The following is an 18,680-nucleotide window of genomic DNA, read 5'->3' on the forward strand; positions in this document are numbered from 1 at the left end:
TGTGAAGGAGGGGCACAAGCCATGGTGTATGTGTGGCAGTCAGAGGACAACTCTGGCGTCTGTTCTGTGCTTCCGGCTTTATGTGGAAGTCCCTGGGGTTGATCGCAACTCATCAGATACATTTGAACAGCAAATGCCTTTATCCAGTGAGCCATCTTTCTGAACCAGGACCTTTTTTCTTTAAAAAGTTTTTTTCTGTTTTTTTGTTTGGTTTTCTTCTTTTTGTTTTGTTTTTGTTTTTTTTTTTTTTTTTTGGTTTTTTTTTTTGTTTTGTTTTTTGTTTTTGTTTTTGTTTAGCCTGGTGGGCTTGGTAGTAAACACCTTTAATCCCAACAGGAAGAACTCTGAGCCAGCTTAGTCTACATAGTGAGTTCCAAGACATCCAAGGTTACATAGAGATCTTGTCTCAAAATAAATTTACCTTTAAATTTTTTTCATTTTATATGCATCGGTGTTAAGGAAGTCAGGTCCCCTGGAACTGGAGTTACAGTTGAGAGCTGCCATGTGGGTGCTAGGAACTGAACCCCAGTCTTCAGGAAGAAGCCAGTGCTCTTAACCAATGAGTCATCTCTCCAGCCCCTTAACCTTTATTTTTATTTTCTGCATATGAGTCTTTTGCCCGTTGTGTATCTCTGTACCACATGCATGCAGTGCATTCGATTGCCAGAAGAGGGCAGCAGATCCCCTGAAACTTTAGTTGCAAATGGTTGTGAGCTGCCTTGTGGATGCTGGGAATCAAATTGGTCCTCTGTACTTCATTTTTGCCAAGAACCAAAAAAGAAACCCAGGTCTTCTGGGAGAACCACCAAAGCTCAAAATTGCTAAGCTTTCTCTCTCCAGCACTAAGGACTTTTTTCTTACAGAGAGCTTCATGTAGTGAATGTTCTACAAAACAGTTTGAAAAGTGCATATCTAAGCCCCACACATGCAAGCAGGGGGAGGGAACAGATCAGAAGAAATCTGTGGTGACTTGGGGCCACACAACAGACCCGGATTAGAACCCTGAAACCCTGGTTGGAATGTTTGACACCCTTTCCCCAGTGGGGCTCATTTTAAATGTGAGAGCTGAGAAGATAGAAAAGAGCATTTGAAAAAAAGTTATATGGAAATTTTATTATTCAGATAACAGTTTGGCACTAGATTGTCTCTCACAGTTATATACAAGGTACTCTTTAAGACTGTGTTGTTTTTAAAGGTACATTTATTGCGCTGTGCCTATTTGTATACACACACACACACACACACGTGTGCACGAGCCACATATGTATATGAAAAGTCAGAGGACAAGTTGATTCTTCCTTTTCACCATGTGGCTCTGAGGGATCAAACCCAGGTTTTCAGGCTTGGTGGCAGGCACCTTTACCTGCTGAGCCATCTTGCCAGCCCCAGTAATATTTTATATTGATTGTTATGATACAATGAGAGCTGCCCCTGTGTGGCCTCTAGGATCTCTTGGGGGGAAAATGGCACCTCAAATCTGTCTCGGGTTTGCCTAGAAATCCAGGAAGAAAGCTTGCACACACTTTTTTTGTGGGCGTGGGAGTTAGGGGGAAATGAGGGACTAAGTTTAATTTATAATTTAAAGAGTTTTATTTTTGTAATTCTTTAAAATTTTAGATATGTGTGTTTTGCCTGTATGTATGTCTGTGTACCATTTGCATGCCTGGTGCCTTCCAAAGCCAGAAGAGGGCATCAGATCTTCTGGAAGTGGAGTGACAGGCAGCTGTGAGCTGCCACATGGGTGCTGGGAATTGAATCTAGGTCCTCTGGAAGAGCAGCCAGCACATCGAGCCTTCTCTACAGCCCAAATGCTTCGTCCTCTCTCTTTAGCTATTGGTTGTCTATACCAGAGGTGCTAGGGAGAGTGGTCTACCACACACCTACATCAACAGCTCCCTGGAACCTGTCAATGTCACCTCACATGGCAGAGGGTCTTTACAAATACCACGGACTCCCCAAACGAGAGGGTCCTGTGCATTTCAGAGACGAGCATGGCCTATAAAAATCCTCAAAAACAAATGTGTCTGACTAGTAGCAGAAGCAAACTGAAAGCAAATCTGAGAGTCGAGGTGTGTGTGAGGAGGGTTCACTGTGGGGAAGATGACAGGGCAGCTCCATGAGACCTGCAGGGACCTTTGAACTTCTGAGAAAGGCTCATCTTTGGACCACTCTTGGTGAGATAAGGGACCTTAGTCATCAGCTTTATAGATCACAAGGGAGTTCTGCCCCAGACCTCAACGCAACTGTCTAGGTAAGAGACCAGGCTGAAGGCTGTGCGTGCAGCACATACCTAGAATCCCAGGACTTGAGAGCCGGAGGCAGGAATATCAGAGTTCTAGGCCAGCCTTGGCTATGTAGCAAGTTTGAGGGCAGTATGGCCTATGTAAGACCTTTTCTCAAGTTAAAAAAATTTTAAAAAAAAGAACCTAGGGTAACCAACACTTTGAGTATGGCTTGAGACCCAAAGCAAGATGAATTAAAACACTCAGACTTTTGGTCTCTAGAATGTGTGATGATTATGCCCCTTGACCCCCGGACAGGGTTCTTCCTCTGTGTGGTTTTGGCTATCCTGGAACTCACTCTGTAGACCAGGCTGGCCTTGAACTCAGAGATCCACCTGCTTCTGCTTCCGCTTCCCAAGTGCTGGGATTAAAGGCATGTGCCACCACCACCTGGCGTTTAGTTTATTCTTTAAACCCCTAGGTTTGTGGGCTCTCTGGCATGTGTTCTAGGTCCTTAGGATACAACCCAGGGCCCTGTGGAATGTTCTGCAAATGCTCTGCCCCTAAGTTATAGCCTGAACTCTTGGGATGTTTTGTTTTTAGATACAGGCCTGACTATGTACTGCAGTCTGACTTTGACCTCTACTTTCTTGAGTCTTCGGCTCTTGTACCAGGCTTATTTGTAATGGTTAAAGGCCAGCTGGTGTCAGCCCTGACGGCACAACAGTGTGCATGGCCGCTGCCTTCTGACAGCAGCATGTTTGAGCCACTAGCTCTTCCCCTGCCAGCAGAGACCTGTGTCTCTATTGAAATCGAGGAAGGCATGGGGAAAATGGGCGAGGAGAGAGGCCTGCAAAAAAAAAAAAAAAGAGAGAGAGAGAGAGGGTGGTGGTCACAGGGGATGAAGCTAGAGCTCAAAAGACAGTCCTGTGTAAGGCTGCCTATTTTTCCTCTGCGTCTATGTATTGTCTGTGGAGTATCTGTCACTGGCCTAAGGCATCTATCATTTGTTACACAAATGGCATTTGATATTAGCACATACATCACTTGAAAAGAAGGACACTGTTGACCCATGTCCCGTACTCTGTGCTTGGAGCACCCTAGGCTGGTGTGTCTCACTCTAGCTTATCCCCTAGTCAGCTGCCAGACTGGTACATCATAGGACCAAGGAGTATCCAGGTTGGGCACAAACCTGTAGGCAGCTGGTGCGCGGGAGCCAGGTGCCACAAAGTCACCTGGGGCATGGTTGGGGGCAACATTAGGTGTAGCAACTGTTTTGATAATTCTGGAATTCCAGTTTCTTAGAAAACAGAAAAATTGCAAGAATGTTTTCATTTTAATCCTGAGTGTGGGGGCTATGATTTGCCTCCTGCTCTAGTAAAGAGGCCTGGAAAATTTTGTCAGCTGCAGATAGTTTCTGTGAGTGCGATGTTGGGGATTCTGAGAACTTTCCAAAGGGTATATAAATGCTAGGGCTCTCTCTACCAGATGGGTTGGTTCAGGAGGTGTTGATTGTGGTTTGTTAGTAGTCATGCTCAAAGAAGAGAAAAGAAATTAGATTCAAGGATCTCTGTCTCCTCTATCTTCTTTCTCTCCTATATAGTGATATGTCTCTCTCTCTCTCTCTCTCTCTCTCTCTCTCTCTCTCTCTCTCTCTCTGTGTGTGTGTGTGTGTGTGTGTGTGTGTGTGTAACTGTGGATAGAGATAAAGGGTAGGGAAAAGAACCACCTCAAAGTCTCAATGTCCAGCTACCGTCAGCTGATGCAGAAATCCTCCACCAGCCTGTGCAAGACTGCCATATTGGTCAAATCTGTGGCCAGGGGACACTTGCTTAAGGGGGGCTTTGTTGTGGAGGAAGAAGAGAAGGCAGATGAGTCTGGGATGGCTGGAAGCTGTCAGGAGTAACACACTGGGGCTTGGGGATGCTGTTAAGTTGGTAGAATGTTTGCTTAGCATGCATGAATTCTCGGGTGTGGTGGTGCTTACCTGTGATCCTAGCATTTGGGAGGCAGAGGATCAGAAATTTAGGATCATCCTTGGCCACATATCTAGATTGAAACCAGTCTGGGATGCATGAAACCCCACCTTCCCCCTCCCCTCAGGGCTAGCCCCAAACTCCCTGAGTACTGGGATTAAAGGCGTGCGCCACCATTGCCTGGCTTTCCTTTCTTCCTTGGGTTCACTACATTACTGATTATTCTGCAGTTCCAAGGCACCATGTCAGAGCTGGCTATGAGGGAAATCCTGCAGGAGCGGACTTGACACTTGGCTGAGTTTGATGATGAGCCAGCCAATCCATACAGAACCATTGACGTACTTTTACTTTATGAGATGGACTAAATATGGGCCAGAAACACAATCAAGGAGATATCCTGCAGGTCCATCCTGGAGCAGATCTGTCGAGTTCAGTCCTCCTGGGTCCTAGCACATTATTGACTTTGAAGTCCTTGGAGAGGAACTGTGCGGTACTAGACCCAGACCTCCCACAGCATGCACCCGGATAAAGGTGCTAGTGAACGGAGCCAGCCGGTCTCTGAAAACCTGTTGTTGAGTACAGAGGTTAAATGGATTCTCTAGACAAACTTGAGCTTCGCAGACAAGCCCTCGTGACTGTCCAAAGCTAATTCTTCCTGTGATCTATTGCAGACTATTCAGCCCATACATCTTAAAATAAATACCTTCTTCTGCCGCCGGGACATGGTGGGGGTATAGCAAAGGAAGACTCAGCTCCAGACTTGCTGCAGCCAAGCACTCACTGCCACGTGGAAAGCACAACAAACTCTGTTGTCCATCATCGTGAGCTTAAGCCTCCCTGACTCAATGCTGTCCCGCTTTCTTTCCAGTTAAAGCGCATACCTAATGGTTCACACGCTAGCCTCAGGCTCTCGGTTTGTGACTTGGTTTCCTGTATTGCCAAGCTTTCCTCGAACTTGCCCTGTAGCAGAGGGTGGCCCTGAACCCCTGATACCGATATTATAGATAGGGATCATCCTAGCTGTTCTCTGTGGTGCTGGGACCTAAACCCAGGGCTTCCTGCATGCCAGGCATGGTACACCCTCTAGCCTTCAGTTCTTTCTGAAACCACTAGAGCAGAGTACCCCCATATCCTGTATCTACTGTGCTTAAGGATTTCCCTTTCATGGCAGATGCCCAGCTGCCTTAGACCTATTGCCAGCTCTGAGCCCTGGTGTTATTTGGTCTGTAGATGTAAATGGTGTGTTCTCTTTTCTTTCTCACTCAGCTGAAAGGGAGACTCAGAGGGCGTGGTTTTACAGTATTGAAACATTTCTTGATTTTATTTTCATTCTGATTGATTTCTTCCCCCTGAACCTATTTGAAGTTGTAACACAGCAGACCCAATCATTTAAAGTCACTGGGCTTTGTGCAGAACCCATTATCTTTGACCAACGAAGAGCATGTTGTTACAAAAAGGCTGGTTTGGCTTGCTTTCTTTCCTTTTAAAACAAGGTCAGGATTCATTTTAAGGTTAAAAAAAAAAAAGTTGGCAGATAAAAGGGCAGCTTGGAATCGGGTAATCTTCTCGGGTTACCCTGGGCTAGCATCCTCTTTGATTAAAGCCCAAGTGCCTCTGCAGGCTCTTTTTGTCTGCACTTTTCCCACCGTGGGATTCAGTACCCAGGCCCCAGAGAGATGGGCTCAGATTTCCTGGATCCCCATAATTAGCCGAGGTTCAGTGACTCCTCTTGGCTGGTTGCCTGGCACCATGTCTTCCACAAGAACACCTGTGCGGGGGCCCAGATGCTATCGAGGGAGGCTTGTGTTTTAAACATGAAATGTTAGAATTAGTGTTCCATGGAAGTTCTTACATGTACGACACAGAAAAGGTTGTACGCATGTATGAGTGCTCTCAAAACTCTCAAGAAGCCTTCCTTCTGTTTTGTGTTATGTGCTAGCACAGTCTCTTATGAACCGTAGAAACAATTGGTTAAGCAATGGCGACTCCTTTGTGTAGTCCCAGGGGGGAATAGCTTGGGTTTTCTTCTAAGGTCTTTGGTTCATTCTGAGTTCATTAGAACATTTGTTTTTAGATTTACTTATTTCATGTGTATGAATTTTTGCTTGCATGTGACAATCACTGTGTATGCCAGAAGACTGTCCGAACCTCTAGGGTGCTCGTGAGCCGCCATGTGGCTGCTGGGAATTGAACCTGGGTCCTCTGGAAGAGCAGCCAGTGCTCTAAGTTGCTAAGCCATCTTTCTTGGCCCTTGAGTTAATTTTTAAAATGTATTTTATTTTAAGTTATCCACATATGTGTATCTTTTCTGTGAGGATTATGTGCATGAGACTACAGATGCCCCTAGGAGGCTCAATGGGGGTGTTGGAACACTTAGAGTGGAGTTACAGAAAGTTGGGAGTCACCTCATGTGTGTCGGGAATTGAACCTGGGTCCTCTGGGAGAGCAGGAAGTATTCTTAACTGAAGACCCAGCTCTTCAGCACCCAAGTTTTGGTTTTTAATTTTTAGCTTATGTATTAGATTTCTTTATAGAATTTTCACATAGTTTTGATTGACCGTCCCCATAGCTCTTCCTCATCCCCATCTCTCTCCTCATCCCCATGTACCTTCTCTCACCTCAAATATCCCCCCCACCCCCATCACCCTTTTATTTTCCTATCTACTTTCACCTGGGATTATTATTTTGTTGTTGTTGTTGTTGTTGAGTTGTTTTTGTTGTTGTTGTTGTTGGTTTTTTGCTTTTAAGATATCGAATCAAAACAGACTTGTAAGTTGTTTTGGAGCCTAGCCTAGACTCAAACTTGTGACCCGCCTGTAGATCCAGCCAGCCCTCCTAAGGAAATTGTAAGGAACCCATGCATTACCAAACCCAGCCCAGCGTTGTGTTTTGCTTAGGGCTGCTTTGACTACGTGCTAGTTTTTGTGCTTTCATATGAATTCAGGATTTTGTTGTAAATTTTAGCTTATGTATATGCAGTGTTTTGCCTGCACCTCATACATGACACCTGCCTACAGAGGCTGGAAGAGGGAGCCTCATATCCCCGGAGCTGAGTTACCCCAGGTTTGTGAGCCTCTACATGGATGCTGGGAGTTGGACCTCTGATGCACATGCAGAGCACTCTCTAGCCCCTGAATTTCACAACTTTTAAACGTTATTTTTGTGATGAGGTCATGGGGATTTTGACGAGGATTGCATTGATTCTCATGTGGATAATTTTCTCGATTGGCTTGCACCTGAGGTTGGGGGTGGGGCTTTACGTCCTCACATAAGGAACCTCCGTTTTTGCCTCCATGATGAGCTCTTATTTTCCATTCGATTGTTTTTAGTTGAGACTTAATTTAAATGTATGAAAAAGTTTAAAAAGATCGATTTATGTGTATGAGTACACTGTCACTATCTTCAGACACACCAGAAGATCAGATTACACACATCAGATTCCGTTATATAGATGACTGTGAACCACCATGTGATTGCTGGGAACTGAACTCTCAGGACCTCTGGAAGAGCAGTCAGTGCTCTAACCACTGAGCCATCTCTCCAGCCCTGTGTATGAATGTTTTGTCTGCATGTTTATGTATGTGCACCATGTGAGTGCCTGGTGCCCAGGGAGTCAGAAAGCATTAGATCCCCTGGAACTGGAGTTGCAAGCTACCATATGATTGCTGAGAACCAAACCTACTCTTTTGAGACAAGAGTGACAATTGCCACCACCCCCGGCCCCTTGTGTTGGGTTGTAAAGTCCTTGTCACCACTTCCAAGAGCAGGTCACACTTTCTCAGCCTCTGATCTACCAGTCAGGGGCTTCCTAAGGTATTCGACACCAGGAGGTACCGATTGATTGCTTTAGTCTAAAGCAGTGGTTTTCAACCTTCCTAAGGCTACAACTCTTCAATACAGTGCCTCATGCTTTGGTGACCCCCCCACCACCACCATAAAATTATTTTTGTTACTAATTCACAACTGTAATTTTGCTACTGGTATGAGTCATAATGTAAATATTTGATATTCAACCCCTGTGAAAGGGTCGTTTTTTGTTTGTTTTTTGAGACAGGGTTTCTCTGTGTAGTCCTGGCTGTCCTGGAACTTGCTCTGTAGACCTGCCTGGCTTTGAACTTTCCTCTGCTTCCTGAGTGCTGGGATTAAGGCTTGAACCACCACTGCCTGGTGTCCAGTCAGCATTTGAAGGTGGTAGCTCCAAGGGTCTGACTTACTGCTGTCAGCCTTTCCCCTCAAAGTACACTTTGAAATTTCCTTTAAAACATGTTCTTTTCCTTCCATTATGACTTAAAAATGAAAGTTAATAAATAAATCAACCAGTGGAATGCAACAAGGGATTACAAAAAGGTTTGGTAGTGGTGATGTACACCATCAATTCTAGCACTTCGGAGGTGAGGCAGGTGGTTCTCTTTGAATTCTAGGCCAGCCTGGTCTACATAGTGTGTTCCAGGCTAGCCAGTGAAACATAGTTGAGGGCATGTCTTTAAAAAAAAAAAAAAAAAAACTTTAAAAATCCGTTCTAGTCTGTCTGTCCATCTCTCGACTGATTGGTTGTAGAAACTATATCAGACATGGATCCTGGCTTCTATTTTGTCCTATCTTGATGGTATTTGTCTTTTGGCCTAACTACTTTTATTTTTTTCTATTTCTTTATTTAGCATCCAGATAGAAGTCCTTCTCTCATCCCAGTTTCCCCTCACACAGCCACTCCCCACTTCCCCTTCACCTCTGAAAAGCAGGAGGTCCTTCTCAAGGAATCAACCTAAGTCACTGCAGGATTAGGCACATCCTCTCCCAGAGGCCAGACAAGGCCAGACAGAGGCCAGACAAAAGCCAGACAGAGGCCCAGTTAGGAAACAATGCAGACAACAGAGTGAGGGTAAGCTCCCGCTCCAGTTGTTGGGGGTCCCGCATGAAGACCAAGCTGCACGTCTGCTACATGTGTGCAGGAGCCTAGGTCCAGCCCTGAGATGCTCTGTGGTTGGTGCTTCAGTCTCTGGGAGCCTGCTAGGGTCCAGGCTAGTTGACTCAGTTGGATAGGAGCCCTATCCCCTTTGGGTTCCTCAATCCTCCTACCCCCACAAACTCTTCCACAAGACTTCCCAAGCTCTGTCTGATGTTTGGCTCTGGGTCTCTGAATCTGTTTCCGGTCAGCTGCTGGGTGGAGCCTCTCAGAGGACAGTCATGCTAGGCTCCTGTCTGTGGATCCAGGCTGACAGACACAAACACAGCCTGATGCTCCACCGAAGTTGAAGGAGGAAGGCAGGTCTGCAGTGTGCCCCTGTAGATCTGTTTCAGTTAGGGCGGGCACCTGTGTATCCAGACCAGCAGTGACAAACATGGCTGTCAACAGTGTCGTCACATGTTGTATCATTGTGACAAGGCTTTTGACCCACAAAGAGGCATCAAGGTCTCACAGTATGTCCCTGTAAATCCCCTCCCCTCTACAGACATAGAGGTTGGTGTTTCTGCCATCCACATATAAACCTCTGTGCAGACATGGCTGACTGGCATAGTCATCAAACTTGAGTTCACAGTGGTCTCCCAAGGAATGCAGGTGCATTCACAGATGTGAGTCCCAAGAGCATCCAACATGTGGCACCATGGAGGCAGGAGGCTAGGATCTGAAGCACCCAGGAGTTACTGTGTAACAGAGGGAACTTTGCAGGGTCCACCCTTGGGCTTGCAGTTTCTCTCTGACCTAGTGCTTTGACAGGTCTGCGATTGAAAGTGTGGAACAAGCCCATCCTTAAGGGTGCTGTTTAAGTTTCTGCCCAGTAGGAATTTTTCTGGAATTGTGAAATCTGATTGGATCAGCACATGGGATCTTCTGCACAAAAAGTTCACTTTGTCCCAGAAGCCAAGAGAGCAGCAGTAAGAGAAGCAGGCGTTTGCTGTAGCTCGGAAGCCCTCCCAGCATCCATCACAAAGTGAAAAAACCTGGGGGCTAGGGTTCATCTCGCTTTCCTGGACTCAGACCTTGATTTATGCACCTGCAGCATGGAGCTTAGCAACGGCTGTCAGGGAATGAGCTGGGAAAGTCTTCCCACCTTTGTCCAGCGGACTGTCAGCAGCCTGAGGCGGCTGTAAATATCCCTACCCCCACGTTGGAAATGAACGGAAAGCATGAGATTTTGGTATTGTTGTAATTCATTTGTTGGGGGGTCCTAAGCATGAGAAACTTGGAGATGACAACTTTGTTGTGAGAAACTTGGAGATGACAACTTTGTTGTGAAGTGTTAAAGGGTTGGACACACATGGTGGAAGGGGTTTCTTAGAGAAAAATAAAGCAAATGTTCTCCGGAGTGTCTCTCATGAGAGATAGTAGCATCTCCCATGGAAATCTATATAAAATTGTACATGGATTTTAAAGAGGAAATTACTTCTAGATAGTGTTTTTGTTTGTTTGTTTGTTTTATTTACTTTAGAAAAGGTTTTATGTAGCCAACACTGGTCTCAAGCTTACTATGTAGCAGAAGATGACCTTGAACTTCTGATCTTTCTGCCTCCATTCCTGACTTCTGGGGCTACAGGGCAGTAGTAGATTAGTTTATTAGCGTGTGTGCAAGGTACCTTGAGTTGCACCTAAGGCCTCACGTCAGGAGATGAACATGCGAGGCAAGTGCCCTACCACTGAGCTATATCTATTTTTCATTTTTGAGACTAAGTCTCAACTAGTGCAGGCTAACCTCAAACTCACTATGTAGTCGAGGGTGACCTTGAACTTCTGATTCTCCACTGTCTGTCTCAAGTGCTAGAATTACAGGTGTGCCACCATGCTCCTCATGCCTTACTGGGGGTTTGTGAATGCTAGGCAAGCCCTTTACAAAGTGACTTTCGTCCCCACCTGACTTTTATCATCAGTTGCTCTCTTTGGTGCACTAAACTCTGTATCCATCAGTAGCTCATTTCCTCCCTGATAAGTTGTCCATAAACTGTGGCAAGCATGGCTTATCTGTACCCAGGCTGCACGTGATGCTCTGTACCCTAAGCCAGGGCTTCCCAGCTGATATGGAAGCCTGCTTTTAAACACGAACTGCCGGACAGCTGTGTACCTCCAATGGCACATCACCGGGAGACCTGGACGTAAACCTTTGTCTTCTACAGTTTCTACCACCGAGCATGCTGGGCAGAGTCTGAGCAGGTCCTGTCGGTCTTTAAGCTGTTCTCAGTTCACTGATCCTGAATGGCTCGTGCTATATATAAGACGGATTTGTCACCAACTCTTTTTGACCTCCAATGCAGGTGATGTCTTCCCAGTGCAAATGAGTCCCATAGCCCAGTGTCGGTTTGTGCCCTTGGCTGAAGTTCTTTGCCATGCTATAGCTGATATGAATGCGGCTCAGGTGGCCGTAACTCAGGAATCCCTCTTGGAGCACTTGATGAAACATTACCCAGGTACGCAGTTTCCACCATTTGTGTTCAGTTTCTATTTACAGACAATCTTAAACATATAAGGAGTATAATGTCTTTTATTTCCTCACTATAGAATCTTTTGTCATAATACCATGAGTGACCCAACTCAGTGACAGAGACATGCAGTCTTAAGCTATTTGATGGGCTGAGCAGGACTGAAAGTTCAAGGCCAGCTTTGGCACATTGATGCTGCCTCAAAAAGTAAAAGTGGGGTTGGGGGTTTTAGCTGTGGTAGAATGTTTGCCTCTCATGCACAAAGCCCTGGACTCTTCCACCAGTACAGAAAAACAAACACTGTCAGCAAAAGCTCTACATCGACTTGACACTTTAAAAGCTGTGGTGTGTGTGTGTGTGTGTGTGTGTGTGTGTCATGGCTCATACACATGTAGTGATATGGAAAGAGGACAATAGGCAGGTAGAGTCAGTCTCTCACAGTGTGGTTCTCAGGAATTGAACTCAGGCTTAGCAGTTGGTCCCTTCATCTGCCAAGCCACCTCAGCAGCCCAGCACGGTCATTTCCTAAAGGTGTTTTTTTTTTTTTTTTTTTTTTTAATGTTCTGAATGTCGCTATTCATATGTAAAATACATGTTTTAATCAGATTCTATAGTGAGGGATGGAAAAGGAAAATTTGTCTCGCCCACCTCCCACTTCTCCATGGCTGTTTCCCAGAAATGGAAGCGCTCGTATTTGAAGCGCTTAGTCCCACCCTCACGAACCGCATCTGAATGTGGCGTCTGTTTTACCCTCTATGCTGTAAGGGATCCCTCTGTCGATAATTTATGTGGTTCTTGTAGACGTTTATCTCCATGCTTGCTCATCAAGAACGCTTCCTCCAGGTGCTTGTTGTTTCTGTTTTGCTTTTTGTTTGTTTTCAGTGTTAAGGTGGAACCTGGGCTTCATACCTGCTAGGCATTGCTTTCCTGCTGTGTCTTCAAATCTTAAATTGATTTCTAGTCAGTGATATTCAGGCTTCTGTTTTCTGTGCTTAGCCATTAGCCTAGCCTATGTCTCTATGGGAACCAAGGTATATTTAGTAAGTATTCTGAAGTTTAATTACACATGTTTTTCCTTGGGTTGTTTGGTTTTGCTTAAGATAGGATCTCACCGTAGCTCAGGCTAGCCCAGATCACAAGATATAGTGCAGAGTGGCCTTGAAATTTCATCAGTTTTCCTGTGACCACCTCCCCAGCACTGGGATGACAGATATGAGTCAGTGTGCTCAACTCTTTATAACTAAAAAAGAAAAACGTGTGTGTGTGTGTGTGTGTTCGCGTGTGTTCAGGCATGTAAGTGTCACAGCTCACGTGCAGAGGTCAGAGGACCACTCAGGGAATTGTGCTCTCCTGATGCTTTGTAAGATTAAGCATCGGCCTCAGGTTACCAGGCCTGCATACGTGGCCTGTCAGCACCATTACCTGATAAGCTGTCTGACCAGCTAGCATTTGAATTGCATATAAGCAGCTCCAAGTTCGTTAATCAAATATGTGCTCATTCTGAATTTCTGGTTTCACTTTTTAAATTATTTTTATTTTTATTTATTTATTTTTTAGGTATTGCTGTTCCCTCCCCAGACATTCTCTTCAGCACACTGGGGGCTCTAATTCAACAGAGGAAGATTTACCACACTGGAGAGGGCTACTTCATAGTTACCCCAAGCACGTACTTCATCACAAACACACCCTTGCAGGGAAAGAAGAGAGCCCTCCTGTCAGACGAAGGGTGCTCGGGACCCACTGCCGGGACCTATCTGGTGAGCGTGGATTGTTGTACAGAGCTGAGCCGGGACATTGAGGGCCCCGTTTCCCACTGCACATCATGTCTGTGCGACCCTGATGCAAGCATGCGTCACTCTAAGGACCTACTGACTGCTGCAGATGTGACTAGAAAAAAACAGGAAGGTTTTGAGGAACCCACAGCTTTGACTAAGAATCGGGTAGCCTCAGCATCTGAAGACACCCACATCTGTGTGAGCCCCAAACCATTACCATACACCAAAGACAAAGGCAAAAGGTTTGGTTTCCGTGTCTTGTGGCGCAGCCTGTCTAGAAAAGAGAAGCCCAAAGCGGAGTATCACAATTTCTCTGCACAGTTCCCACCCGAAGAGTGGCCTGTCCGGGACGAGGACAGTTCCAACAACATCCCCCGAGATGTGGAACATGCAATCATTAAAAGAATTAACCCTGTACTGACTGTTGACAACTTAACCAAGCACACTGCCCTAATGCAAAAATATGAAGAACAGAAAAAAATTAACAGCCAGGGCACGTCAACAGACGGACTGACAACCAGGCATAAGTATTCCTCTAAAGAGGCAATTCGGAAAAGGCAGGGCCAGTTCACCAAGCCCCACAGGCGGAGCTGCTCTCATAGGGGTAGACACAAAGCATGGAGCCAGGGAAGCGAGCTCAAGCCAGGAAGCCCTGGACAGGTCAAGGAAAAGCACCCCAAGGTCCCTGCAGCCCAGCCTGCTGCCCCCGTGAAAAGTCCCAGGGAACAAGTTCATGACTTTCGTGGCAGGAATCCAGCGGTGCTAGGCTCCCACTTGATTTATAAAAAGCAGATCAATAATCCGTTCCAGGGCATGCATCTCCGAGGGCACCCTGTCTCCAAAGGGTACATCGTTCAGAAGACCCATGGTCTGAAACCTAGTTGCATTGGGCCAGAGGAAAAGCCTTTCCGGAGGGCAGGCTCTTCAGATCCTTCTGGAGTCTTTGATGGTGAAGCCCAACCGACCTATCCAGAAGAATGCCGTGATAAACTGGAAGTAGAAACCACGAATGTGGTGAAGGCCCCTGTCCATCCAGTCAGCGCCGATTTCAGGGGTGGCCCAGGAAATTATCCTCCACGTAGAGTTTTGCCAAGCCACTCTCGGGGCTGTTCCTTCAGGGAAAGTATGCTGCGAGCTGGTGTGTATCACAAGGAAAACAAGGTCCTCCCTGAAGTCTTGAGGAAAAGTTGGTCCGACTGTGACATGTTCTTGGGGACCAAAGAAAAGCAGCAGGTCCTGCCCGCACAGCGTAGCTCTTTAGACCCAGACTCCTCTGTGTATGCAGAGGATAAGACAGTGGATGAGACAGTACACCAGTTCCAAAACCTCAGCCTCTTAGATCGCCCAGTTGGTGCAAACCGCTTGAGGACTCACGAAAGACAAGATGGCGACTCAGAAGAACTAAGTAGGGAGGCATTTCAAATCCCAGAGGCGGAGATTGTGATTATAAAAAATGAGGGGCTTTCTGACAGTGATCAGGATGAAGTGGCCTTGAGTCATAGTGACCCCGGGGCTGGGGATGATGGGGGCTGCAGTTCTCTGTGTTTAGAGGATGATGACTTGTCTGAGACAGATCATTTATGTCACACGCTGCCCGGACACACTCACTACTCCTTTGCAGGTGGAGACACGTGGGATCATTTGGGAAGACCAGCCATGACTGGGAGATCTCTGACTGGCTGGAATGGCAAAACAAAGAGGCGTGAGCCCCTGGGGATTGAAAGGCATCACTGGTACAAGGCCACGGGGTTGTTTTCAAATGCAGGGGAAACCCCAAACCCTGATCTCGCTGACAAGCCTGGCCTGAATTCAGGGACCCCATGGGGTTTCAACTACGAAGGAGAGCCCACTGATGCCCATGCCCAGACCCCAGAAGCTGCTGGCGGAAGTTTACTTGACTGTTCTACTGTAAGGAAAACCAGTTTCCCAGTTGAGATCCTGCAAGATTCTCCTGGTGATAGGGGAAAGAATCCAGTTGTCTGGAGACAGAGCCTTCCAAGTCAGGAAATGAAAGAGCATTTCACAGACAAGTTACAGCTTGTCAAGACCTCACATGTGCCAGTGTTGGCTCAGGGGTCACCTCGGGAACACAGTCACCTAGAAGGGACAGAGAATTACAGCCTAGCTGGAGACAGTGGGATTGATTCCCCGAGGTAAGGATGCAGAGAGAGTAATATGAATCTATTAGCTCCTCCTGCAGGAGCTGCCTGGTGAGGGAATCTGGAAATAAAAGTGCAACCGTTCCAACAGTCTTGGGAGAATAAATGTATCCAATTACACTGGGGGTCCATAAGGTAGGACAGAGAGGTCACTTTTAAAATGTATTTTTATGAATTCTTTGAGGATTTCAGACTATATAGAAAGGATTTATTTGTATGTGTGTGGTGTTTTGCCTGGGTGTGTATTTATGCGTGCATGTGTGAGGTCCGAAGAGGGGCATCAGGTCCCCTAGAATTAGAGTTTTGGTTGTGAGCCACCTTGGAGGTGCTGAGAGATGAGCTCAGGTCCTCTACAGGAGCAATCAGTGCTCTTAACTACTGAAGCATCTCTCCAGCCCCACAGTGAGATTTGATTATATTCACCTTCCTTCTCACCGTTCCTCTTGTTCCTCTCAAACTATCCAACTTTTTTTTTTTTTGTCATAGGCTTTCTCTGTGTAACCCTGGCTGTCCTGGAACTCACTCTGTGGACCAGGCTGGCCTTGAACTCTTAGAGAACTGCCTGACTCTGTCTCCCAAGGTCCTCTTCTTTCTCCTCCTCCTCCCCCTCCCATCAACTTAGTAGTTTGTGTTGCCCAACTACCCTAGAGAGTGGGGCCTGACCAGGAGACTGCCTGACCCCCAGGGGTTCCATCATTATAAAGAAAACTAACTCTCTATATATAGCGTTCCTTTTTAATGGAAGCCAAATTTTTACTAGGAATTATTTCTAAAACTAGACAAGAGCTACTAAAAACAAGGCTCGTTCAGAACTGAAGAACTGCAGGGTTTCTCATCTGTCCCTGGTTCTATACATGTCAAGTGAAGGATGTGAGTGACTGTTTCTCCCTCACTCAGCTTGCTTAAATAACACTGCTCATATGACCATGTAGTATGGACTTAAGATATTTAAGAAGAAAGTATTTGGGGTTGTAGCCCAGCTGGTAGAGCACTTGCCTAGCATTCGCAAAGCTCCTGGGCTCGATTCCAGTGCTGTATACATACATGGGACACAGTAGCAGAAATCTAATCCCAGCACTTGGAACGTGGAAATAGGAGTTCAAGATCAACCTTGGCTACATAGCATGTTCAAAGCCAGCCTGGGTTCAACACCCCCCTCCCCGCTGCTTAAAATCGTCAGTAACATTGTGTGTGCTACGATAGAATGTGGAGGTTAAGGGGTCAACTTGAAGGAGTTGGTTCTCTCCTTCCGTTTGTAGGTCCTAGGGTCCTGGGGCTGTAGGTTAGCAAGCTTGGCAGCAAGTGCCTGCCCACTGAGCCATCTTACTATCTCCACAAAGGATTTTTAAAACTCTGTAATGATTCTATTTTTTTCCTTAAAGATTTAATTTTATTATTTAGTTTTGAGACAGGGCTTTCTCCGTGTAACCCTGGCTGTCCTGGAACCTACTCTGTAGGCCAGGCTAGCCTCAAACTCAGAGGTCTGACTGTACTGGGATTAAAAACATGTGCTACCACCACGTAGCTATTATCACAACTATTTGAGGGTTTTTTTTTTGTTTTTTAATTATTTTTTCTTTTGTGTGCATGACATATGTACATCCATGTACAGGGCTCCCTTGGAGGCCAGAAGATGGCTTGGATCCCCTGGAGCTGATGGTACAGGCAATAGAGCCACCTAGTGAGATTGCTTGGAACAAAACTCACCCTGTGCCAGAGCAACATGAGCTCTAAGCTGCTGAGCCCATTCTCCAGACCCCGCTTTTTTTTTTTTTTTTTTTTTTGGGGGGACAATGTCTTACTATGTAGACCAGGCTAGTCTCTAACTTGTGACTTTCTTTCTTTTTAAATATTATTTAATGTATATTAGTACACTGTAGCTGTCTTCAGACATACCAGAAAAGGGCATTGGATCCTATTACAGATAGCTGTGAGCCACCATGTGGATGCTAGGAATTGAACTCAGGACCTCTGGAAGAGCAGTCAGTGCTCTTAACCACTGAGCCATCTCTCCAGCCCCAACTTGTGACTTTCTTGCTTTACTCTTCCGAGGTTTTTTCTTTGTGGGGGTGAGGTAAGGTGAGGCGGGGTTAGGGGCTTTTAGATTTTTTTTTATATAAAAAAACTTCCTTTAATCAAGGAAGAGATTTGTCAGATAAAATGGAAAGTTTCCAATACATCAAAACATAAAGTCATCATAAATACAATACCCAATAGTAAAAACCACAACAGCAAATTCACACCATCCCTGTAACAGCCATGAACTGATTTCACATGCTTCTGACAGACGGCAAAAACGGCCTGCTGGATGTCAAGTACGCTAGGACTTTAAGGTCGCACTCATCTGACAGGGCTGTGGCATTGGTGGCTCAACTCCAGAAGCAAAGCAGGTACCAGCACATTCAAACAGTGTATCCTTTACATATCAAAGTGAGAAGTAAGAAAGCAACACGGTCACACTATCAGAAAGATGGTAGGGAGTACGGACAGCCATGTAAAGCTCGAGACCGAGAGGTGGTTCGCTGGCTTCATTTCTTTGGCTTCTTGGGCAGTGGCCGCCGGAACAGTAAGATGTGAGGTTCTGGTTCAGGGATCATATAGTGGACCCATCCCTGACTCTGCTGAACGCCGAGATTTCTCCATTCAGATTCAGACATCAAATGGGTTTTGGGAACCAGCTTGGCTATGTCCTTGGGCAACATGACATGCCTGGATGTAGTCCCCCCGCGCCGGCACTAAACAGTACTCTAACTCCTCGTCATCGTATTTGTCCGAATAGTAGATTTGTTTGTGAGACATGACTGCTATGCCCGAGGGCGCTCAACCCCGAGCTGCAGGCCTCCAGACAACTCCCAGCAGCTTGCCTAGATTTTTGATAGACTCTTTTCTTTGTATTCAATCGGTCTTGAACTCCAGACCTTTCTGTGTACCTCAGAGTGTGATGGCTAACATTAACACCTAGGAGACATTACTAGATGAAGTGAACTGAGATAGCAAAGCCCATCCCAACTGTGTGGGCAGCACCATAAAAAAGAGAGAAAGTTAGCTAAGCACTGTACTTCCAGACTGTCTCCCAGGGTACAAGGTCAGCAGCTGCCTGAAGCCCTTATTTCGGGGACGACTTCCTCCACTTGACCT

General features: G+C 46.0%; 1 protein-coding gene and 1 pseudogene across 2 annotated transcripts in view; one reads left to right on the plus strand and one right to left on the minus strand.

Moving 5' to 3' along the window:
- STOX1 (storkhead box 1) overlaps positions 1-18,680 on the plus strand; it is a gene marked incomplete at both ends in the record, with an annotated part of 55,287 nt that overhangs the window by 33,406 nt on the left and 3,201 nt on the right. Inside the window, 2 exons of the mRNA XM_080938167.1 lie at positions 11,444-11,596; positions 13,166-15,536. Of these exons, the coding sequence (XP_080794293.1) occupies positions 11,444-11,596; positions 13,166-15,536 (2,524 nt within the window). The remainder of the gene's footprint in view (positions 1-11,443; positions 11,597-13,165; positions 15,537-18,680) is intronic.
- LOC308437101 (cyclin-dependent kinases regulatory subunit 1-like) lies at positions 18,071-18,341 on the minus strand (annotated as a pseudogene). The gene has a single exon. The product of its transcript is annotated as a cyclin-dependent kinases regulatory subunit 1-like (transcript).

Source organism: Micromys minutus (genome assembly GCF_963924665.1).
Source record: "Micromys minutus genome assembly, chromosome: 25".
Taxonomy (NCBI): Eukaryota; Metazoa; Chordata; class Mammalia; order Rodentia; family Muridae; genus Micromys; species Micromys minutus.